Source organism: Schistocerca gregaria, unplaced genomic scaffold, assembly GCF_023897955.1.
Source record: "Schistocerca gregaria isolate iqSchGreg1 unplaced genomic scaffold, iqSchGreg1.2 ptg000720l, whole genome shotgun sequence".
NCBI classification, from domain to species: domain Eukaryota; kingdom Metazoa; phylum Arthropoda; class Insecta; order Orthoptera; family Acrididae; genus Schistocerca; species Schistocerca gregaria.
In genome coordinates, this window is record NW_026062097.1 from 353,588 (window position 1) to 376,879 (window position 23,292).

General features: G+C 37.0%; 7 protein-coding genes and 2 long non-coding RNA genes across 13 annotated transcripts; 2 read left to right on the forward strand and 7 right to left on the reverse strand.

Moving 5' to 3' along the window:
- Positions 1-90: 90 nt before the first annotated feature.
- Positions 91-1,698, reverse strand: LOC126320401 (deoxyhypusine hydroxylase-like). Its single transcript, XM_049993861.1, has 3 exons — positions 1,499-1,698; positions 1,218-1,298; positions 91-1,100 (listed from the first exon to the last, which is right to left on the reverse strand). Exons 1-3 carry the CDS (start codon positions 1,574-1,576, stop codon positions 543-545), a joined length of 717 nt encoding a protein of 238 aa, XP_049849818.1. The 5' UTR covers positions 1,577-1,698; the 3' UTR covers positions 91-542.
- A 788-nt stretch (positions 1,699-2,486) lies between these two features.
- Positions 2,487-3,698, reverse strand: LOC126320408 (superoxide dismutase [Fe]-like). The gene is made up of 5 exons (XM_049993886.1): positions 3,609-3,698; positions 3,385-3,547; positions 3,179-3,266; positions 2,756-3,023; positions 2,487-2,670 (listed from the first exon to the last, which is right to left on the reverse strand). Exons 1-5 carry the CDS (start codon positions 3,664-3,666, stop codon positions 2,561-2,563), a joined length of 687 nt encoding a protein of 228 aa, XP_049849843.1. The 5' UTR covers positions 3,667-3,698; the 3' UTR covers positions 2,487-2,560.
- Positions 3,699-4,867: 1,169 nt separating this feature from the next.
- On the reverse strand, positions 4,868-7,158 carry LOC126320488 (uncharacterized). 2 transcript variants are annotated; one of them, XM_049993990.1, is made up of 3 exons: positions 6,794-7,158; positions 5,410-6,627; positions 4,868-4,909 (listed from the first exon to the last, which is right to left on the reverse strand). In XM_049993990.1, the coding sequence occupies exons 1-3, from the start codon at positions 7,113-7,115 to the stop codon at positions 4,905-4,907; spliced, it is 1,545 nt and encodes a 514-aa protein (XP_049849947.1). In that variant the 5' UTR covers positions 7,116-7,158; the 3' UTR covers positions 4,868-4,904. The 2 variants fall into 2 exon arrangements, with proteins under 2 accessions (XP_049849947.1, XP_049849946.1); XM_049993989.1 differs by lacking the exon at positions 4,868-4,909 and having other exon boundaries at positions 4,952-6,627.
- Positions 7,159-7,329: 171 nt separating this feature from the next.
- LOC126320487 (probable ATP-dependent RNA helicase ddx10) lies at positions 7,330-10,461 on the reverse strand. Its single transcript, XM_049993988.1, has 5 exons — positions 10,340-10,461; positions 10,186-10,269; positions 10,013-10,115; positions 9,644-9,923; positions 7,330-9,466 (listed from the first exon to the last, which is right to left on the reverse strand). Exons 4-5 carry the CDS (start codon positions 9,755-9,757, stop codon positions 7,412-7,414), a joined length of 2,169 nt encoding a protein of 722 aa, XP_049849945.1. The 5' UTR covers positions 9,758-9,923; positions 10,013-10,115; positions 10,186-10,269; positions 10,340-10,461; the 3' UTR covers positions 7,330-7,411.
- A 678-nt stretch (positions 10,462-11,139) lies between these two features.
- LOC126320468 (uncharacterized) lies at positions 11,140-11,923 on the reverse strand. The gene is made up of 3 exons (XR_007558098.1): positions 11,881-11,923; positions 11,535-11,808; positions 11,140-11,479 (listed from the first exon to the last, which is right to left on the reverse strand). It is a non-coding gene; the product is annotated as an uncharacterized LOC126320468 (long non-coding RNA).
- Positions 11,924-12,277: 354 nt separating this feature from the next.
- LOC126320423 (M-phase inducer phosphatase 3-like) lies at positions 12,278-13,675 on the reverse strand. The gene is made up of 2 exons (XM_049993908.1): positions 13,221-13,675; positions 12,278-13,063 (listed from the first exon to the last, which is right to left on the reverse strand). Exons 1-2 carry the CDS (start codon positions 13,593-13,595, stop codon positions 12,383-12,385), a joined length of 1,056 nt encoding a protein of 351 aa, XP_049849865.1. The 5' UTR covers positions 13,596-13,675; the 3' UTR covers positions 12,278-12,382.
- A 464-nt stretch (positions 13,676-14,139) lies between these two features.
- Positions 14,140-16,475, forward strand: LOC126320402 (uncharacterized). 3 transcript variants are annotated; one of them, XM_049993864.1, is made up of 4 exons: positions 14,206-14,362; positions 14,458-14,603; positions 14,686-15,952; positions 16,041-16,475. In XM_049993864.1, the coding sequence occupies exons 2-4, from the start codon at positions 14,463-14,465 to the stop codon at positions 16,049-16,051; spliced, it is 1,419 nt and encodes a 472-aa protein (XP_049849821.1). In that variant the 5' UTR covers positions 14,206-14,362; positions 14,458-14,462; the 3' UTR covers positions 16,052-16,475. The 3 variants fall into 3 exon arrangements, with proteins under 3 accessions (XP_049849819.1, XP_049849820.1, XP_049849821.1); XM_049993862.1 differs by having other exon boundaries at positions 14,140-14,362; positions 14,686-16,475; XM_049993863.1 differs by having other exon boundaries at positions 14,178-14,358; positions 14,686-16,475.
- A 3,901-nt stretch (positions 16,476-20,376) lies between these two features.
- LOC126320395 (uncharacterized) lies at positions 20,377-21,970 on the forward strand. 2 transcript variants are annotated; one of them, XR_007558090.1, is made up of 4 exons: positions 20,377-21,470; positions 21,542-21,627; positions 21,690-21,808; positions 21,904-21,970. It is a non-coding gene; the product is annotated as an uncharacterized LOC126320395 (long non-coding RNA). The 2 variants fall into 2 exon arrangements; XR_007558089.1 differs by having other exon boundaries at positions 21,690-21,939.
- Positions 21,971-22,032: 62 nt separating this feature from the next.
- LOC126320394 (proteasome subunit alpha type-1-like) lies at positions 22,033-23,224 on the reverse strand. The gene is made up of 3 exons (XM_049993855.1): positions 22,882-23,224; positions 22,577-22,647; positions 22,033-22,488 (listed from the first exon to the last, which is right to left on the reverse strand). Exons 1-3 carry the CDS (start codon positions 23,222-23,224, stop codon positions 22,105-22,107), a joined length of 798 nt encoding a protein of 265 aa, XP_049849812.1. The 3' UTR covers positions 22,033-22,104.
- Between the last annotated feature and the right edge of the window lie 68 nt (positions 23,225-23,292).

Below are 23,292 nucleotides of genomic sequence, written 5' to 3' on the forward strand. Positions count from 1 at the left end.
CCTCTCTGCAAATAGAAAAATGTCGAATATCTTTTCAAAACTATCAAAAACATTTTAATCCCTTGTATGGTTTAGCTACACTTTATTGTTCTTTAATTATGTAAATCATACTGTTGCTTTCGGTGTCGCTGTGCGTTTTTCCTATTGCCGCCTATATGGTATGCCAAATGCTATAAAAACTAAGACGCCTTTAAGCAGCTATTTACCTAAAGGCTGACTATATAAATTTAGTAGAAGACTCCCGGCATAGCGTACACATTTGGTACGGGCTGCCCGTTACACGTTCTGTATTTTTTGATAGTGCAACATCATCTTGTTTAACACAAAGCTCTCTGGTGAACAAAAGCCATATTTGCAATACAAAATTGGAGCACAAAAACACACACTACTCAACAGAATAACGTTACTACCAGTACTATGATACACTTGTTGTAATGCATCTTACATACACATCATACAAAGAAATTCTATTTATTTTTGCTAAAAATTTTTATCAAAAGGGCGGAGTAAAACTAATACATAATTTGGCATACATTTACTGGCTATTCTTCTCCTGCATCAGCATAACTGAGTCCATCTGCGTACTGTAGCTCATCAGAGTTATAATAGTCGTGTAAATCGAGCGCTACCATACAGCTTTCCTTGACTACTGCTACATCGTCTTGCGCATGTTTTTGTAGTATAACTAATGATGATTTATCTGCTATTGATCCCAGCGCTTCAGCAGCTTCGTGTCTAACCATTTCATGTTTGGTAGTATCTTCCAAAACCGCTGCCAAAGTAGATGCCGTCACTTCAAATGCCATTTGGCCAAGGACATATGCCAATTCATGTTCGAACAAGGGGCTTCCAGTACCGAATGCTGCACATATGGCGAGCGCACTTTGTCTTGTGTTCATGTTTCTCAAGGCGAACAACATTTTGTATCGTTTAAATATACTGAAATTCGAGTTCAAAAGCCCCGCCTTTAATTTGTCAAAGTCTTTTGATTTTGAAGGTGGAGCGGGATCGAAAGTTGTAAAGGGTCCATCTGATTTGATAGCTCCGTGCTTTAGTTTCCATTTAATGAGTTGAATAGCTATTTCACATGTTTCCGAAAGCTGTAGAAGAAAAAGTTAAAATTCTGTACTACATAAAAGAATTCGAGGTAAACAGTCGTTTTAATTACTTCTTCATCATTGTTGCAGCACGCACGAAAGCCTAATTCGACTACGTACTTCTTTTATCACACTGTCTTTAAAATTTTCTAAAACGGAGAGTGCTCGCACATCTCCTAAAGCGCCCAATGCTTCGGCTGCCTATAAAAAAAAGTTCAGCAAAGATATCTATCTAGAAGAAAATTTGGCATTGGTGGTTTTAAACCCTCAAACATGTATAACTACCCTCAAAAAAGGACCAAACGATATAGATGCAAATAGTTTTTTCTCACTGCACAATTTCTGTATTGAAATTTATATTTTCAAATATTTTTGGCTATTGCTGAAGACAGTACACATACTTCATGTCTGACCATAACATTCAAACTTTCATCCATTACTGTATCCATTAGATGATTTAAAGCACGAAGATCCTGCATTTGACCCAAGCAATAGGCAGCCTCATGGGATAGTAGAGCACTAGAATCCTTTAGGACTGATAAATTGGAAATTAGTTGTTAGCATACGCTTTGATTGAGCTGGGCAGCGATCAACCATCTGTTATGTATATGAGGTATAGCAGTTACGTATTCTTCTTGGGTCTATGTGCATGCAAATTCCCTGGTTTTATTTAGGGGCGCGATTTTGAAAATTGGACTTTCCTTCTCACACACACACCTACAAAATTCACAATATACGGGGCATCCAATTCGCCAGAAATGTAAGAAAATACCATGTATATGTACCATCTTTCAGGATAGAAATAGCACGAGCTCCGCCGATATTTCTTAACGTGAAAACTATTCTCATGCGTTTCGCCATATTCTCTTCTTGGTGAGTCACAACATGATGAAACAGTTCAAATTGTCTATGATTAACTTCAAGGGTATCCATTGGCGTAGGATGTGAATTGAAGAGAAAAATATAAAACTAAATTTCATAGCCTAATTTATCCGTCTGTATTTCATACACACATGTTGCATGTTAACAATGGTTCACATTACAAACAGGATTTATATTAGATGGTACGACTTTAATCTGCTTGTACAAAGTATTTGAGAAGTTCAATCTTATCTATTTGTAATCAGTTCAGACTCAGTGATTCAGTTATTCATCATTCAGCTGTGTTCCAAAAACCAGCTCGACATTCAAATACTTGATGAAAAAAGCCTATTATTGCTAGATCCGAACGAAAAGTATATTCAATTGATTCAAGATGCGATAGACAAATTACAAGATGACAACACTTACCAAAAGGTAGATAGCTCGGTAGTCACACACAAAAAAAAGAAGCAAAATTAAAATTTAGGAGGACGTGTTACAATTAAGGTACATAAATTGAGAAATACGTCACAGAATGATATAACTTCTTTTTTACTACGAACTCAATTCAGCTCTGCTATAAAGGGAATTTTTCTTGACTCTCAATTACTTTTTTCAAAGTTTCTTCCAGCAAATTTCCAGTTAACCAATTTCCACCAGTTTTCCATATATTTTGGACGTGCATTGCGATGATCGATGTAGTATGCGTGCTCTACTCAAAAACTGTTAGTAATCAACGGAAAGGAATGACCAAAACATAGAATACTTAAAAATTACTAAAATAGCATTAAGCATACCCCATAAATCACAAGTTAATATAGGGGTGTATCCATTGCAAATTGGGTTGCCAGCATCGTGGGTTGTCATGATCTTCAATTCTCCGGCTTCATTCCTCACCAGCCATGTCCACCCAGATCCGAAGTGATTCAGCGATTCATCATCGAATTTTTTCTTGAACTCGTCGAAGCTACCGAAGCATTTGCTAATACACTGAGAGAGTGGGCCTTTTGGATCCCCTCCTCCTTGTGGAGACATGCTATTCCAATAGAAAGAGTGGTTCCATGCCTGAAATTTTTTTCGTTAGATTATTACACGTTTCGCTTCGTCAAGGACAGAAACTCTCGCAAACATCAAATATCAATAATGCATGCCAATTGCTGTCTGTATGTAAAAAATTTTAAAAGAGTTTCCAAAATGAAGAATTAGGCTCTATTATATACCTGTGCTGCATTGTTGTAGACACCTCCTTTCTGAGTTGTGATCAATTCGACCAAACTCTTTTTTTCAAGTTCGGTTCCTTTTATAAGACTATAAATTTCATTGGACGTTAGAATAGAATTACAAGGAACAAATTTTTTATCGCTCCGATAATCTCTATTTTGAATGCCTTTTCATGAGCATTAAAATAAACGTGCTTTCGACTTACGAGTTGAGCTTTGACACATAATTTGCATGATGCTTGCCATAGTGGTATTCAAGTGTTTCCTCACTAATATGAGGGCATAATGCAGACTTGGGGTAGGGAAGTGGATCCAAAAAAAAAGGGCCTGACTTAGAATCGGGGCTATTGGCAGACGATGCCGAACGAACTGAGCAAGTACAGGTTGTCAGATAAGATAAAAAGAACGTATTTTTGATATAAAACGTTACATTTAATGTCTTTTGGTAATAATTTAATCTGTTTAAATGCCACCTTCTGTATCAACATAAGTGTAAAGCAATATGAAAGATGTCAAAAAGAAAGTACAGCAATATTTATCGGAATAGTAAAGTAATAAACCTGTTTTTATAAATAATTTTCACACCCTAAAAAAAATTCTTACAGCTCTGATGGCCAATTAATGAAGCATTTTTTTTGCTAGTACGCGGCGTGTAGAGAGATTGCTTACATTGTATATGCAGTGCAATTTTCGCATAGTTGTCTTATCTTTTTTTCTCAAAGTGAGCCGAATTTCAAAAATATAAAATTTTTTTGCAAAGCAGGCTTTCATTACATGTCTTAAAAATATTTAAATTTATGAATCATAATATCAATGTACATCAAAGGCAGATGCGCCTGCAAGATGAACATAAAAGATGTGTTAAAAAAGAATATAAGGAAATGGACTCAAGTATAGAAAATGTAGATCTAAGCAGAGAAAACAATTCGAAGCAGGATCGGGCAACGCCATTTGATGAATACGACGACGGCATCGGTCCTAGGCCCTCACATGAGGACAAAAAAATAGGGATTGGAAGTGTGTGCCTTTTTATATTGTTCATCGTCGTATTGTGCATCATTGCTGCATCACCTTTTTTACAAGAACAAAAATGTATTTTAGTACTAAAGGTGTTTTTGTAGTTTTATATGTATACAAGAAAATCTCACTGAGCTTGTTTATACAGACTCTGTCGCCAACGAGTTTCGAATAAACTTCAAGGATTTGGGGTTACCAGCATCCGCGACCGACCTTCAAATTAAGAAAAAGTTTAAAGATCTAGCCATGAAGTAGTACGGTTTCTGTCTATCATTTTTCAGGTTTTTTTGGTTGTTTTTGTTCCTATGAATTGAATCCCTAACATTTTTTGTCCCATTAATTGTACCAAATGCGTTATTAAATTAACTTTTTCTACAGTCATCCAGACAAATGTTCCACTGCAGAATGTGCAGAAAGATACAGAAGAATCAACGAAGCCAAAGAAAACGTACTTAAGAACAGGCGGCTTCTGACGTAAAACTGTGCATTGTAAAAGCGCGTCTTATGCCGCAGTGGTAATCACTGAATTTCTCTGTCAAGTCAGAATAGAAACAAAGTTGTAGATACAAAAAGTTAAAAACTTCAAAGACACATAAATTCCACAAAAAATTGTGTAGTCGCTAATTCATAGATCAGTAGTAACTTCAATCATTACTTACCTGGACGTAGACTAAAACTTCAGCGTACGTAATCAGCAAAACATCTATTTCTAGCCTGAGCATTAATGTGGAATTAACTGTCAATTAATAGTGCAAATCCTTTTTTGATTACATGAAAATTAAGCAAACGAAATTTTGCTATTGCGCAGGATTTTTGTTTGTTGCTCGTGTCAACGAGCAGCGGGATAGTGATCGCATAGCTCTTTGCAGAGGGCCAGATCTAGCAAAAATGTTTACAAAAGATCGGAAGTTAATGATGACGTGTCCTGCTGTTCTTTGAAAAGGGAGCTGGTAGTTAAAGTTTGTACTCGTCTTTACTATATTTAGATACTTAAATTTACTGTTCTGATTGAAAATGGTTCGTGGCTATGCCCGGAGTCACAGATGGTTCTTTTTGGTATTTTTGCATGAGTTGGAGAGCCCTCATTTTTTGTGCCACAGTGGCGTCGAGAAGGTCGAATTTGGTTTTGGCATCTCTGATGTACTTTGCCATTTGATTCATCGATAAAAGCTTGAACCAGCTTAATTCTGGATCTGAGATCATAAAGCGCATACCTTGATCTTCGTCAGCCTCATTATTGAGTTTCACTGCCATACAATAGGACAGATGTCCGATAGTCCAAATGCCTCCTAACAAATGCTCCCGTGTAGAGAATAACAGGCCACCGTAAAAGACGAGCCGTCGCCAAAGTAAAATGAGGAGTCGCTTTTGCTCAGAAGCGTTGTCTTTTGCACTGAGCATGTGCTGACTCAAGTATAAATAAATGTAATCGTCGGCACTAGGATCGAGGACGGGTAGTTGATAATGAAACAAGGCATAAGGGACGCATTCTAATTGGTAAGAGCCTTGTGCTCGGCTTAGAAAAGTAGGCACACCTGGTAAAACTTGAAAAACGAGTGAAAAAAGACTGGAAAGCTTAGCTGATAGATGCCATTTTTGCGAAAATATTTTTTTTGTTAAAACAATAGGCGCTTCTGGTTTGAAAATACTTGATATCACTTGAATTGAGTAACTCCATTTTTTTACAAGGCTGCGGATTTTAGTGACGTGCGAGGTGAGGTTGATCGAGAGAGGTTGAAGACGTTCGGAGATGAGAAGGCCTTCTGTTTGAATTCTTAGCTGGGTCGTTAAACTTTGGAATTTGGCAAGTTGAATTTGAGCATAGCTTTTGACACTGGGCACAAATACCGAACCCCAAAGAGAAGGGTAGGCAGGCTCAAAGTCTGTCAAAAGTTGGATCCTACTTTGTACAAATTCAAAAATGAAGTCACTGAGAAGGTATAGACTGGCGACAAAAGGATGAAAGGCAATGATAGAATTGGCGGTCGCGGTAACATCGCAAGTGTTCAAGAAGTACTGTTCATCCGTATTGCTGCAGTTAAGGAGCCAGTAATAGAGAAAGGGCGATTTATAGATAGCACAAAATAATGAATCTTCTAAAAGTTTGTTTCGAAAGACAGTCGAAAATTGAACAAGAGACAGAAGTAGCATGCATTGAAAAACGTTTTCGCGGATGCAATCGTCTTGAACTTCTTCCCTATCCCAAGTTTTCGAGTTTTTAAAGAAAACTGAAGAACTGTAAAAGTTTGAGAGTGGTGAAAGATGCGAGAAGTAAATAGATTTTGAAAAATCTAAGGTATCTACAATGGTTTGGTCAGATTTGATAAGGCTGTAAATTTCTTTGAAAATAGCAGCTGTCAGGTTAGGCGTTAGAGGACGTATCGAAAATCTAGATATCAGGAAAGTATACTCGTAGAGTGAATGAAGTTTTTCTTTAATGAAAAATATAAAGGGTCAATGTTGCTAGTAAATGTGGTCAAAAAGTTCGATTTCAGAATAGACAAAATGAGTGGTCTAAAAACGGGATAAACCAAGCTTAAATTGACTCTGCTCTGATAGTCGTTGCATATTTCTAATTAGTACCATTTTTCTACATACCAGATAACGTCTCAAAGGAAAACGGATGTAGAGAAGAGAAGAGAATGCAATCATTAACCAATAAGCGAATTGCGTCGACAAATTGTGGCTTGGATGAATTAGTTTGTAACAAGCTGTCGAGTGGGGGCAGCGTGTTCGAAAAGGATTCTAGTTCGAATAAGGTGGAAATGGTGTCTTCCAAACACGTTGATAAATGGATAATTGGACAATATAGTTGAAATAATAGATGACTTGGAAGTAAGAGGAACTTATAATTTTTCATAAGATGCATGTATTTATCAATCCATTGGTCGAATATCAGCTGAGGGGTGCAGGTTTGCATAGAAACACGATGATTTGTCGAAAAATCAGCAGGTAAAACCTAGGAATATGATTGAAAGTCAAAATGATAAAAAATGTTGAAATTAACTATTAAAGAAAAAAAATCGGTACAGATCTTACTAAAAATAAAACCCATATATATATAACGCATTTGTTTTATCGTCAAATATCCGTAATTAGGTTTGATCAAATTTGGGACTGAGTAGGGAATTCATTTCATTCCAAATCATAATTTTTTAGAACCCTTTATGTGCATCAATCAAACTCACAAAAAATACAACTTTAAAGCCTCGCACATCAAACCGCTGTTGTTTTTAATTTTTCTCTATTTTCATCCTTGTCAAAATTTGAATTGCTATCACTGTCCTCTCCAGAGTTCAAGCCAGCCGTTTCACTTAGCTTCTTCTTCATTCTTCTCTTCTTTAATAATATTGAATAAGCACGTTTGTCATCTTTATCGGCATGTTTCATTTCTCTTGCCACTCGTTTTGAGTAAGGGACCGTCAAATCCTCCGATTCGTCCTCAGATGAGCTATCAAATCGGAGCACATCCCGTGGTTCTCGGTATATTTTTATCTTGGAGTCAGGCCTGTCTCTTTTTCGAATGCACTGGCTAACCTCCTCTAGATTCATATTGGCATGCGTGGATTGATCCTGTGGCTTTATCTTCAAAAATGCCGAGTCTTCGCCATCGGAATCAACTTGAAATTCAGGATCTACTTTCATTTCTTCGCGCATATTTTCGTAAGACTCACTAAAAACTAGAGGATTACTCTTCTTCAGCAGCCTTTCCATTCGAGTCTTTCCAGGTTTTTTTTCCTTACTAAACACCTTCATCAAATCGATGTGGTCATCTGTACCATTTTCCTTGACCATTTCTTGAATTTTCTGTTCCAGCTGCTGTTGTTTAAACTGCTGTTTTTTCTTATTTTTATCAATACGCTTGTCATTCAGAAACTTAAGTTTTGGAACTTGTAAAAGACCTATGCTCTTACACAAAGATTCTACACAAATCTTTTGAACGTCAAAAACTTCCTTGTCAGGCATCAAGTGAATAGAACGAATATAAGATTTTACGGCTTTTTGTGCAGCAAACTTAAGTTCTGGAAATTGGATAAGTAGAGCCTGGATAGCCGCCTCTATGCTAAGGATTCGATCTGCATTTAAAGTTGTTTTAGAGATAGGAATTTTGTTTTCAAGTAATTTGTCTTTGAATTTAAGTTCACTCGGCAGCAACACTAAACTCGCTTTGCCCCCTGACTTATACCTTGCAGTTCGGCCGACTCGATGCACATACAATTCGACACTTTCAGGGCAATCCATTTGAATAACCCAATGGATGCCCTTGAAATCGAGACCGCGCGCCGCAAGGTCAGTCGCTAGCAAAACGGCGAAGTCTGACTTTGCAAACTGATAATAGTATTTGATACGTGTATTTTGTTTCATTTTCCCATGAATATGCAATACTGGGAGACCTGGACGCATTCGACGAAAGACTTCAAAAACAAAACGAACTTGGCGCTGAGAAGAAAAAAAAACTAAAATTTTCTGACGTAAGTGGGCTTTGATGAATGACCAAAGAAGATCAAGCTTTTTGTCCACATCGCACACGATATAGTTCTGCAAAAGAAGCTGAGGTGTTATCGCATCTTGCTTTGGATAAACAGTAATAAATTCTGGATCTGATAGCGAAAGACGAGACAAGGTACGTATAGAAGCGGTTTGCGTAGCACTAAAAAGTAACGTTTGACGTTTAGAAGGTAGATTTCGAATGATAGCGTTAAGTTCTTTTTCGAACCCAAGATCCAAAATTTGATCGACTTCATCTAGAACAAGTATCTTTAAATTATCAGCTGTGAATGTAGGTGATTCATCTGAATGCTGTAACAGACGTCCAGGAGTTGACACAAGGATGTTCATATTACCCAAACACGCCTGTTCTTCCTCGAAACTTTTGCCGCCTATCAGCAAACCGGCCGATAGAAGATGGCGAGCGCCAATTGTCCGAAGTACGTTAAACGTCTGCATTGCCAATTCTCGCGTAGGAGAAAGAATTAGAGCCCCCAAGCCATCTTCGATACTCCATTTGAGACGGTATAAAAGCTCTATGACAGGAATCAAAAAGCATAGTGTTTTACCAGTACCAGTCTTGGCCGTACCCAAAATATCTCTCCCAACTAAAGCATGCGGCAATGCGGAACGCTGTATGTCTGTAAGTGTTTCATATTTGTTATCTTTCAAAGCTCTTTTAGTACGCGAAGATAGTGGGAGTTGGTCAAATGTTGTGGCAAGTGGAAAGTATGCTTCCGGAGTTTTTTTTATGTCATCCAGTTGATCAGTAACGACGTTGAACTTGTACAGTAATTCGATTAGGTCGAAGCATAGATATTTGCTTATAGAAAAAAGATAATATTTACAGATAAGCAAATGTGTACACACAAACATCTCTTTATCAAAACAATATATTATTGTAAAGCATAAAATACCGAATTAACAGATTTAAAGCCATGCCTTTCACATATCACATACACTTTTGGGCGGAGCCTGTTCACGCAATTTTGACTCTATATCCTCCAATTCTTTTTCTTCTTCTTGACGTTTTTTTTTTCCTTCATATCGGGCACTCCTCTTGGCCTCATACATTATGACTATTTTTTAGAGTTAAAAACACCATCCGCTGGAATATATTAGGCAGAGAAGGAAACAAGGATTATGAATCTATAAAAATTAGGGTAAGAGTATATTTTTTTATTTATCTTGAATCTGGAAAATTAGAAGAGATTTCTTCCGTGAGAAAATTTCTAAACATCTATACAGTAAACAAAATTTTTTTAATAAACTAAGCATTGCTAAATGAAGCAACTGAGATTGATTTGTTGAACTAGATAAATAGCATACTTCGAATAGCTCAATCTTGTTTTTCAGCTGGGCATTTTTTTCTATGCCTTTTTCTAAAACGTCCATGATGTAAAGATCAGGACTTTTGCCGTGATCGATATAGCTGCGCGAAAAATTTTGTCAGTTTTTTTTGACTGTAAAAAAGAGCGAGAAAGGAACTATCAGATTTATACTTTAATATTTTCAATGGGATAATTGCGTTGTAACTATGCCTCAGTCTATCTAACTTCAGAAAGCTCTCTATCAGATCATCATTTCTGTTCAAAGAAAAGTTAATTCATTCAAAAGCTTTTAATGCAAAATTCATACAGACCAGCATCAACTCACATTTTTGTGAAAAGAAAGTCTTGGTTTTCTTCTGGGTCGAAATCTTCAACTGTAACAAGAATTTGATATAGGATATCAATAATGGACTGGATACTGTTTTCTAGAGCTTGCTCATTTACATTATCCATATTGAATGAAAAAAACATAGAAAAAATTAATAAGCACAGCCACAGGCAGCATACTTTTTTTTTGATTAGCTTACGAGTCTGTCACACTTAAATACCTTCCTTCATAACAAATTTAGCAAGCTATACTACCAAATTTTCATTGCATGGCTATTTACATTGAGATAAGAAAGATCTCAAGTTCGTATGACGTGTTTTTTCATCCATGGCAAACCACAGAAAATTTTCAAAAGTCTAGTGAATGTGAAAGATACAATCTAAAAACTCCAATGAAACGCTACAAAAACTAATAGCTTACCAGTTATCAAAAGTAGTGGGAAATTTCCAACCCATTTGTCGAAGATGTATTTACGTTAGAAATTTTGTACGTTGTAAATGCTTTGTTTCATCCTCAATTAACCGATACGGTTTCTGAATAGTTTCCTTTGCTGACTGATTTTAAGGACCAAGTAAAATTCAATTTATGTTTAGAAACTGTATAAAAATTCAATATATAATAGAATAGACCCTGGCAAGAGGTTCTTTGGCAGACTCTTTATTTACGCCTCCTTCTATAGTTGAGGCGATTCAATTTCCCAAGGGCAACACCACGGCATCGCTAAATTTTTGCAATAAAAGATTGAAAAAATTATTTTTATAAGATTATTTTTAATACTCTAACAATCACATGCCTATGATAATAATAAAGAATTATGGGGTCAAATTTAGACTTTTATAGCAAAAATCTGAAGATGACAATATTAGGCCTTATTATGTCACAATGAAATAGCTACACCAAGATTGATCGATAGATTTTTGCTGCAGTTACTTATACCACAAAAGACACAAAAAAGCTCTTCAATGCCATCTCAACTTTTATTTGTGTTCGACAAATAAATCTTGTATGACACTATGCCAACAAGGACAAGCGGTGCCAAGGATAGGAATCTCAAGGCATTCTCCATGTCCTCCTCTCCCAATTGTTCCCAAAAATATTTTATAGCAGTGTTTTCTCCTACGTCTTTTAAAGAGGCGTCTACACAAAGGTTATTGAAAAAGTGTTTTGTGAAGATTTAGAGTTAAGTACGTACAATTATATGTATATTTAAATTTAACAATAGATTCTCTATTGTATATAAAAAAAAAGTTGATTTCTGACAAAATTAATTCGCTTTTAGGAATAACTGCCATTATCCAAGTTGTTTGAAACTTTCCATGATCAAATGCAAATTGAACTTTATAGTAGAAATCTGATTTGTATAATTTTTTGGTTGCATAATACCCGTTTAAAAAATCTATAGACACTGCCAAATTTGACTTGAATTTCGGTAATTGCGATACCATCAATTCATTCCAATCAGAAAACTTTTTTGTTGTTTTTTTACATTGTGTCAGGTCGTTACTATATCGACTAAAAATATACAGGGCAAAACATACATTTGATGAATGACGAAGTCTGCTTTCACCGTCTACATAGTCTTCTATTGTATCTCATTTATAATATGAAAAGATGAGGAAAAAATGTAATATAGAGATACTCAGACATTTGTTGTATTGCATTGTACCTGGTGAATACGCCAAAGTAATCCAAAAAAAGGTACTCATAGTAAAAACAAACAATATTTCTCTAGTAAGACTCATCTTAGATGAAAGACCAGATCAAATATTATTGATATCTTTTAACATATAGGACTGAAACATAAAAATGTTTTAAATAATGGGCTTCTCGTAAAAAATGGCAATCTTTTGCGATTTAAATACGAAAGGTGGTGATTGTTCTCAAAATTAAAATGTGTAGCTGAAGGGCAAATGAAATTGATGAAAAAGGCATGGATCAATAAGTAACTGGGATTTGCTGACTAATATATTTTACATCTGACACAATTCAAATTTAGTTTGACTTGAATTCTATTTTTCTGTCCACTTGGTTCAACTTGAGTCATTCTATTCGAAGGAATGGTGAAGATTTGCATTTCGTGAAACGTGTAGGTATACTTTTTAACTTATCGATGTGAACTGGTGAGGATTCAAGCTTAGACTTGGAATCTTTTTCGGTTTGAGTATTAGAGGTATTTTTGTTTAGCTCGTTTTTTATAATCCCATTCGAAAATTTCTTTGTTGCTGAAAATTCTGAAGTATATAGGTATGCCATACTTCCTAAATCAGGGCAGGAACGAGTGTATGCCTTCATTCGCCTACTCTTTTTTATCTCATTTTTCATCTCCTCTACGTGTCTAGGGTCATTCATGGTTACATAATTCTTGGGGTTGCACTTTTCTGGAAAAGACAAGAAAAAATTTTTGTAGCCTCCAAAAAGCAAGTAGAGTTCTGGGAAAATCAATTCAGGATAGGGATTTAAGGAGCGATCCTTGCTTCTAATAGACTTGATAAATTCAGGGGCGCGTTGGGAACTAAATTCGCAGTGAACTACTATGCAAATACGATGATACAAATTTTTAAATCTTTCGTTTTGATCGATAAAAGAAAACAGGTTTTCGACATGATTAAAGTTAATAGCGTTATCTATATGTCCGCCATTGTATTCGTATTGAAACCTGGCATCTATGATAAGGATCTCGTCATAATAATGAGAGTATTTCCCGCTTATCAAAGCTGATAGCTATAAAAAATTGTTATTAACGGTAATTTTTACTGCTGTAAATTTTCAATCACGAAGGGTAGTGTCCATACGGCTCAAAATAAACGTTATATTGCTCTCCTAAGTTTGGGAAATTAACATATATAGCAAAAACTAACGCTCACAGATAGGTACGTACTGTTTCTGGAGTGATCGTGTATTGATCAAGATTTGGCAATACAGGTAAAATGGGTGACAGACTATCATTGAAGCTCTTAGTACACGACTTAGCTTGACTTTTGTTAAACGATGCTCCAGGGATTGATTCTTCTATCGAATGAGTATTAGTGACGGCTTTTTGTACAAACTCTTGATTAGATACGTTTAAATTTCTAAATGTATTCCGGGTTTTATGACTCAGGATCGAGTTTATGGGGCTCAAGCATATGTTGTTAGTTGAAATTGATTTAGAAGTCCCTCCTGCATGAGGGGATTCAAAATTTAAATCACGAGGCCGACTGACAGATTGAAGAAATGGATATACTGTTCCACACCCATCATCTCCTAAAGTCATTGTAAACAAAATCTAGACTGTATCCAAGATAAACAGTATTTTTTCTTTTTGTTAGATCTAATATAGCCGAGGTTTAGAGCCCGGACTAATTAGCAAAAATAATAAAATGACAATTATAGGAATGGGCACTTCTTATTATATCAGGTTTAGACGAAACACAAAAAGAGAATTATGTAACGATTTATTTTTTATTTACCAATCAGCAGAATAAGCCAAATTCTACTTCTAGTATCTCCTTCTATACCCCTATGAGGAGCTTACAACAATGTTCACATGGAAGAAATGTATGATGCAAATCATACCTAATGAAAAAGATCGATGTCGAAGAACCCGAATAGACATCGATCAATAAAAACATTGAAATCTATATTTGAAGTGGAATATAACCGGAAAAAACATTTTATACCGGTGTTTCTGAAAATCTGGTATCAGTATCACGTGTGAGTAATTGTACAACTATCATGTACAAATATTTTTATTAACATACGCGTAGATCGAACATAGAGAGAATACCTCTTAGATTAAATTGTCATTATTCAAATTCAGATTTTTTATACACAGATTGTAAATGCAACAATTAGCATTATTTTCTTCTATCATAGCATCACTTTCACCTATCTATTCTATCACATATAATTGGACGTTCTGACCATTTACTCATCTGCTTATGGACTTGCCCATATATTTGCTCTAAGCGGTTAAATAACTTATAGGGGTGGTGATTAAGTGAACATATTAAGCTCGGATCTTGTTTTTTAAATAAGTGTGTATGGGGAACATTTTTACGGATGCAGCCCAAAGCTACATTTACTGCGCGCTAAATTTAAATCGAGCTAATTCTGTCTTTGTGGAAAACACATAGAGCTTATGTCTGATAGAAAGATTTGTACATATGAAGTGACGCCATTGGACACTTTAAATGGCGTAGCCCTAAAATTTGGAATGGAAACCTCTGAATTACTACGTCTAAATGGAATTTCAAAATATCACCACATTAATGTAGGACAAGTATGTGTTAGCTATTGTTTTTTTAATATTGCGAAAAAATTTTAATTCAGCTTCTTTTATTTACACTTTTAAAAATATTCAGATTTTACACGTATATGAAAAGCCGAATCAAGCCGATTTTTTTGATCATTCAAACCAAACAGAACATACCTCCACCGAATCTGATTCTAGGGAGAATACCGACTTATCTTATTCAGATTCAGTTCACATAAGCTCAGACTCTCCTAGTCTCCAAATATCTACTAATAATCGTTCTAGTTTTAGTGGCCAGAATGGAAATGAATTTTTACATTATGTTATGAGGCGTTTATATGCCGAAAGAGATCTCAATATCTTCAAACAATCATCATTTGGTAGCTATGCAAAAGAGCTATTTTCTTCGACTTCGTCAAAAGAATCGTTGAATAACAATTCGGTCTTAATGATAAATGATGGATGTGCTAATCTGGGTCGATTGCTTTGTTCTAATGGATCTAATCAAAAAAAAGCGGAATATATTCAGAAACGGCTTATACCTGGGAGGTTGTGTTTATTGCCTAATTCAATCAAGTTTGAACCCTGCTTATATAATTGTTTTGATTTAAGTTTATTGGATTCAGCCGTATTTCAAATTGAATATTCAGATATTGTTGATATTCAAATCTTGGATAGTATAACACGAATGGTATCTATATTGAATACTGATGACGATAGCTCGAATCTATGTAATCAAAAGGAGGCATCTGAGTCTTTTGACCCAGAAAATCAGATATCAAATGAAATATCCCTACCTCTGGATTCTTTGAAAGAAAATATGAAGGGAAATTTATATAAAAATAACAGCAATATTGGGTATGAGTGTCTAATTCAAAAGCTGCGAGATCGAAGCCTAGAAGTTTTAAGGCTTGTTGCAAGCGGTATTCTAAGTTGTACGGGAGGCCAAAAACAAGAGCAAGTTACGAATGTATTTCATTTTTTGGTAAGCAGACATACAGGCGATACTTTTTTAGACATATATCGGCAATTTTGTCAGTTGAGGCAATCCTCTAAACCTCCAATTTCAGTTCAGCTCTCTTATCTTTCAGAGAGTCCCTCAGACGAGGATGCATTGTTTACTCCTACTTTAAATTGGTCCTCAGCTATTTTGACTACCGAAGAGTTAAAACTACTTGCCAGGGCATTACCCCCTCGATTTCGACTTTCAAACTGGAAGCTTCTTTATAGCAGCCGAATACATGGTATTTCCATCCATACTCTATACAATCGAACACGCGACCAAGGACCATCTTATTTGCTTATAGAAGACGAATGTAGATTTCAATTTGGTGCCTACTTATCCGATTCTTGGGCCATTCGGGATCATTATTATGGTACTGGGGAATGCTTTTTATTTTCTGTTTACCCATCTTTCAACATTTATCCTTGGTCTAAACTCAATGAATTTTTTTTATATACAAGAGAAGATGTAATTGCAATAGGAGGCGGATCAGGTCAATTCGGTATTTTTCTTGAACCTTGCTTAATACAGGGACGCACTTCATTTTGTGAAACATTTAAAAATCCAGTGCTTTCCCACTCTGAAAATTTTAAATGTACTGTCTTGGAAATTTGGGGATTTCAAACAGACTTTACAAGCTGTACAAGCTAAAATCTGGTCTACAATTAAGACGAAAATGTTTAAATGATACACAGAACGTGATTTTCCATCATAGAAGCTTCACTTCGGTATTTTGGTCCTGTGCAAAGAAATCAAAAATTCAAATTCAACTAGGTAGAAAACAGTTCGCTCTCTCTTGAAATAACTTTGTTGATTATAAACCAATTCCGCCTGGATAGGTGGGTAGCCGCGATGATTTTTTAACGCTTGAAGGCGCAGTTAAGTTCATAATACAAATGCTCTCTGGGTTGCCTAGACCAAATGTCATTTTAACGTATAATTTTGTGAAATCCAATACTCGAAATATATGTCTGGATATTTTATGACCTAAATCTTCTACAGCTCCAAAATTTCTAAAGGATATACTCATTGATTTTTTAAACCGTTATCTCTACGTTGCCCTTGACCAGCCTCTATTTATGCGAATTCCATATCAAAAGATGCATCAACGCGCTAAAATTTTTTCAAATATATTCAACTCAAATCACGTACTATAAAACAGAATTGAAAGTCTATTATGTTACCCGCAAAACCGGAAAAATTGAATGTCAAATTCTATATCTGAATCACCGATTATCCCGAGAGCAAACAGACTTTTATCGGAAACAAAAAAATCTTTTGTTGGCTTGGGCTGACCTGTTTATTTAGAAAATCACATATGTCCGAGAGCATTCATCGCTTTATTTTAGCAGATTCGGATCGCCCATTTGTAAAGAAATAACGGTCGTATACAAACAGTTGATCGTCTTATCATCGTTCAAAAAAATAATTTCTAGTACGAAAAGTAAAGATATAAGTTACGCAAAATGCGAAAAAATGAACACATCCGAGGCATGCCGGTTTTACCGCGTTTTTGAAGTATATCCGACCCTCATTAGACAGTATATGCACGTCTAGTTTTTTAAGTGTTATTGTTTGATAAATTTATTTTAAATACTTCGAATCGACAGTATCCATATGTTGTTAAAAGATATTATGTGGATATCTCTGTTTTTCATGACGAGAATTTTCAATACTGACTAGAGAATAATATAGAATAGTGATTCACTGTGACAATAAGAACATCTTCTCTGACGAAAATTTTGCGTTATTACGGCACAGAAGCCATTTGAAACTATCAACACGGTAAATGGATAGTGCCACAATTATTTCGTGTTTTAAATCATTAAAGATTTTTTTTACAAAACGAAAAAATATCAGATTTTCTTGTACTTGAAAGTTGTAATGAGGTTAATCTTGTAAACGACGTTTTCTTTTTGACTTATTTCTGATGTGTATTACGTGAGCTTATTGTAATACAAAATTGGTTCTTTGGGCACTTGCATATACTAAGTGTACATGTACTTTTCTTTCTGAGAGAGACATACTTTGACAACATGTCCTTAAAAGGAACCGTTTAGTGTTCAAACAATTTTCAAGAAGGAGAAGATAGGGCTATACTAATTTTTTTTAAAAAGTAGATTTTGTAAAAAATTTTTCTCAGCAAGTTCATATATATTTTCTCAGGCATCTTTGTAAATTGGTTGCCAAAAAAGTAACTGACATAATTTATAAGCTTGTCGGGAGTATTTACAGAAAAAATTGAACCAAGGGTATTTATTTACACACAGTTTTTTATCGAACTTGAAATACAATACTTTTTCTAGTAAGGCTCTCTACATAGAGTGTGAATTTTGCGCTTGGGGTTCAAGTTATCTAAAAGCCGGTCTCAGATGAATTGGAATTAAATGGGGATTGGCAGAACTAAAAAACGTAAAATTCATGCAGACTTTAAAACAGTCAAGCATAAGCTTGGGAAAAAAATCAAATCTTCTACCCGTACAGATTTGAGTTTTAAGACTTTAAGTATGAGTTTTTTGTATTTTGCTCTCTTCACCTTCTCAGCAAATCATGTTTTAGTAAGATTTTTAGACGTTTATCTAAACCCTTTTTGTTGTTTATCTGCAAATGTCATAGCTATTTCCGTGTCTCAGCAGAGTGTCGCAGCTGAAAAGGAGCAGTTTGTGACGCATCGCCATCTGTCGCTTGGCGACCTTCTAAGACAACTGAAGCATCACAATCACTCGACCAGAAGAGGTATGTTGATGGGTGGAACTTGACACAATCATGGTCTGATTTGAAAGGGGTCAGTTTGAACCAAAAGCCGGTCTTCGTTCTCAATGAGGCTTGGATAGACGCTATCTGTTTAGCAGAGAAAGGTCTCTTGATTGCGCTTTGCGAAGTGCTGTCTCTGCTGCTGTATTTGTCGAGTGCTGAAGTTTTGGCGCTGCATGTTGCTGACGATTTTGTGGGGCTGCCTATGAGTAGACGCTGTGGTAGGTTTGAAGACTTTGCTTACTACCTGGCCTTTTTTACTGGAGGAAAATGCGGCGAAGATTTTTGAACATTTGGTCGAGATGGTTTTGGATGGTAATTCGTCCGTTAGAGCGGCTTTGAGAGTTCTTTTAAAGAGTTTGTTTGGTTTGTCGAAATCGGCTTTGACGCCCTTTTTTCCGGTTTTTGTTGCGTACATTAGCGTAGCCATGACTCACGTCGACTACGCCATTCAGTCAGACGCTATCCTCTTTGTCGATGTTTGGCTACAGGAGTTTCCGGATTTAGTCTCTCAACATGCACATAAGCTGCTTCCGCACTATCTCATGCTTTTGAAAGTACAGGATTTAGATGACCATGGAACGATGACGGGCGCGCTGCTGCCAAACAGCGGATTTGACAGGATCAACGGTGGCAAAGAAGGCCGAGCTTTGGAAAGGCCATTTTATCTGAGAGTGACACTGCTTGCCAGTTTGCATAACATTCTTGCGCAGCTCGTCAGCCTAAGGGAAAGTAGTCAGGGTGAGTCCAAAAAGTCAAACAGGGCTGGCTATTCGGAGGCGCGCGAACCTCTTACAGCGAACTGGATGGATTGTTCAGGAGTCGTTCAACTGACACGTCCTCTAGTTGAAAAGAAGTATTCGTTTTCTTCATTTCTCGAAGCAACGGGTGTATTGACTTCGTTTGAAAAGACGTGTATCGAGTACACTAACGTTCAAACTCCGGATCAATTTCCTGATGAGAATCGATTACATCTGAAGAGCGTGGAAAGCTTCAGATATTTTTTTGTGTTGCTCTTTCCGCTGCTCGTCTTCACCTGGCTCGAGTCTAATCCTAGGCATCTCACGGTGCAGAATATTGGACATGCGGTGAACGCAGTGGGAATCTTGAATTTGTTGCTTGCGCAGTTGGAACGATTTGCGGATGCGGGTCAAGAGGGAGGGCCGCTGGTGCTTAGCGAAGACAAGGATAAGATTGTTAGATATATCGTGAACGAGTTTCCAATGGAGTGCATTTCGAGCGGTCAGATGAGCGCGGGAAATCGCATGGAGCTCGTAAAATTGAACGTAGGAATAGCGAAAATTGGATCTTATTTTTATCGCGACGGGGAAGGAGACCTGGACAAGCTAGTCGGATTCGTCATTCGAATACTGAATCAGATTTTTTTAGAGGAAGTGGGGTTGGAAGACAGGAAGAAACTCAGAGAAACCTATTTCGAAGTTACGAGCGACATTTTGCACGTCCTAAAAAAACTATTGGTGGTAGTGGACCTAGAGACTAGTATGAAGCTATTAGAGGCCTTTCAGCGGTTTGGCGAGGCTTGTCCTCTGAAATCACGTGCCAGGAGAGCCAGCGTGGAATTTGTAGGTGAGCTGTTATGTGACGGCATGATATCACATCAGAGTGTAGCGAGATCAGGCGAACTTGAAGAACACAATCGGAGCAAATTTCCAATAGATAGCTTCGGACGAACGGGCGAGAGTGACCGGATAGAGTCGAACAAGACGATGCACTCTGCAAAAGAGAAAAAGACTCGTACACCTACCAAACTCATTGGATCACTTATTGTATACCTAACCAAAACGCTTTGGGAACTCAAGAATTCGAGTCCGAACTTTTCGCACGAAATACTCAAAAAATTGAGAAATTACAACGCCCAAATTTCCGATGCACCTAATTCAGTTTATTCGCAGATACTACAAAAGGCGATATCCCCTCTGTTTTGGACCAAAATTGACAAGAGACAATGTCGAGGGGCAGAAGCGAAGCCTGACAAACTCGTAAAGGAGGTCTGCGGACCTTTTTTATCTCTTCCTTCCCGTGTCCAACGAACAGCGATCGAGGTGCTTTACTACTTCAAGAATCTATCTCCTGCTCTAATTCAAGGTCTCGTCCACTGCACTTCAGTTTCGAAAAGTTCGTTCGAAATAGTTCAATATACTCTTGAAACACTTGATTTTGTTCGGCACTTTGATGGGTCCATTGCCGACTACCTCAGTTTCCTGCTCTCTGTTCTCGCCAATTGTCACTTCACAGCCAATAGCTCCGACTCAAACCTCAACACGAGGCGACGAAAACTGTTCGAATTGGCACACCTTGTCGCCTATCTCGCCTATCAGCTCAACCTTCAAGGTGAACTCTTTGGACTTGTTGATACTCACTTGCTCGAAATACTCATGCAAAGTGACTCGCCAGATTTGGTTCGCGTCGTTTCAGCCTTCATTGGGTTTTACTTGAAATTGATCAAGCCTTCTTCTGTCCTACCACCTACATCAGAAAGTCCCTCCATAAACCCTTCTGAGGACGGCTCTATGGGGCATTCACACCTCCCTTCCCCACTGAAAGATGAACTTCCCAAGAGGCTCTTCTCCTTCTTGTCTTCGACGTTTCCCGAAACCACTCTCCACAGACTACCTTCGGATATTGTCTACGCCAAAGAGCTTTTCTCCAACGACTGCTTTCTCTTTCAATCATTCCTGCAGCACTGGAGAGATTCTACTCGAACATGCTCCGAGTTTGATCTCGCGCTTCTTTCAGACTTCTTCATAAAATATCCGTTAGAACTAAGTGACTCTCTACAACGCTCAGAAGAAAAAATCCGGTTCATTTTAGCGCTCCTCAAACAATCTGAACAAGCATGTTCTGTCTCGAACCTAGAGTCCGAAATCAATGCTTTTTACTCTACTTAAACCGCCTCTATTCGTTTCCAAACTATTCATTTTTTTTAAGGACAAATTTCCATTCGTAGCGTGGCGTTTTTTCTCCTTACATCACCATGCCTCAAGGCCTCGGATGGTTTTCCCAGAACAATTCTGTCTTAAAAGCCAACTTCTGCCCTGTCTGCTCCTCACTCCTTGATATCCCAAATACTGGCTCTATCGTTTGCAGACTCTGCAGCTACAGCTGCAACCCAGTCGGTACAGACCTGCTTTGTGTTATTACAGAATTCAAGCATGTGTGAAAGCATATGACTTACTCTACACGACAGACCTGGAATCTAGACAAATTGTAACAACAAGCAAACCAAAAGAAACTCATTTCAACTTTAAGAAAGACGGAAATTTTGCGGCAAAGGTATAAACATCTCGGCCACGTGGGAAACTTTATTCATGTCACAAAGCCTAACTTTTTTTCAGATGAGTGATGGGTCTGTTCTATGTCCTAAATGCGACCATAACGAATTGTACTTTAAAACGGCACAGCTACGCTCCGCTGATGAAGGGCAAACTATTTTTTATGAGTGCTGCAAATGCAGGTACGCTTTATGGTCGACATAATCTCTTTAACGCGTTCCTTTTTTTTTTGCCCCAATCCGATCTCGCTTTTAACACCTGACTTTGCGAATACCAGCTATACTTGGTCCGTCAATAGCTAGAGCCATTCTTGAAATTCCAAAACAAAGCTATCCATATATCAGCCGTTCAATTGTAATGTTCGCGGTGTTTGCATAACATTTTTGACGAAACGAATTGCAAAGCAGAAATATATATATATATTTTATTTGTAAAAGTGATTTCAAAATGAGCCGACACCTTTCTTCTACCTCGTATCCTAAATATCAGTCATTTCCATCCTTGTGGTCCTGTCACTGTTGTTTCCTCTCGCTTCTAATTGTACCAAAAAAGAGCCGAGTTCCTGTTCGTCTAAAAGATGAAATTTTTCATCTACTCCAACGATACCGATCACACAGTTTTTTACATTTAGTTCAGTTGGCTCGTTATTTTTTTGGCTCTCAGAGGTTTGATTAAAATTAAGTGTATCTCTGAGCGCTCGAAGGGCATGCAAAATTAATTCGTCGCGAGAACTTGACTCAATAGAGTCGATGTTGTTCTCTAAATATGTTCTTGCTGATTGGCAGCGAGCGCCAATGGATTGGGCTCTCCAATCATACATTGCACCAGAAGGGCATGTCTCATAAATATGAGTGCCTGTTTTCTATTTAAAAAAACACAGATACCTGTCAGAGGACCCAAATTGGTACAAAAAAAAGGTAGCAGATAGTTATGTGCTACTGAGTACATACATCATATGAAGCAATCAAAAGTCCAACTCCATATGGACGACGGCCGTATCTCTGTGTATTTATTTGAGATTCTGAGTTTCATCGAAAGAAATGATACCAAATCGTGATCATGTTTGTGCATGTAAAGTCGAAGGAAAAAATGGTTAATAAATGCTGCTTCTCTATACTAAATGCATACAGAAAAAGTCTAGGGGAACTGAAGTTTGTTGTGAGGAAGTAGACCAACCAGTTAATTTTAATAGAACTCTGCTCAACAGCGCTCATTGAAAAAATCGCGAATGTAAATTCTTAAGAAAAAGACGTACTGTTTAGAAGCTTTGTCACAAGAGCTTGCGTCGGAAGTGGTGCTTCATAAATATAACGATGATTCAACATTTCGTTTCTCATCCATTTTATAATTATACGGGCATCCGTAGTTAAACCAGAGATGGCTACTCCACAACGAGAGTCAATCTCGAATATTTTTTTTTGATGAGAAGCTAAAACAGAAGTTGCTCGTTGTAATGAGCATAGAACAGCATAACTAGCTGTTTTTAAACCAACATTGGCTGTGCCCATGTTTACTGTTTCCATTGCATACTCAACTTGATGGATACGCCCCTCTGGGCTCCAAAGAAGGATGCTATCGTCATATTGACTTTTATACATTGAAGCTATTAGTATAAATAACTGATAAAAAACTACGTCAATTAATTTTTACACAAATATGCTTTTTT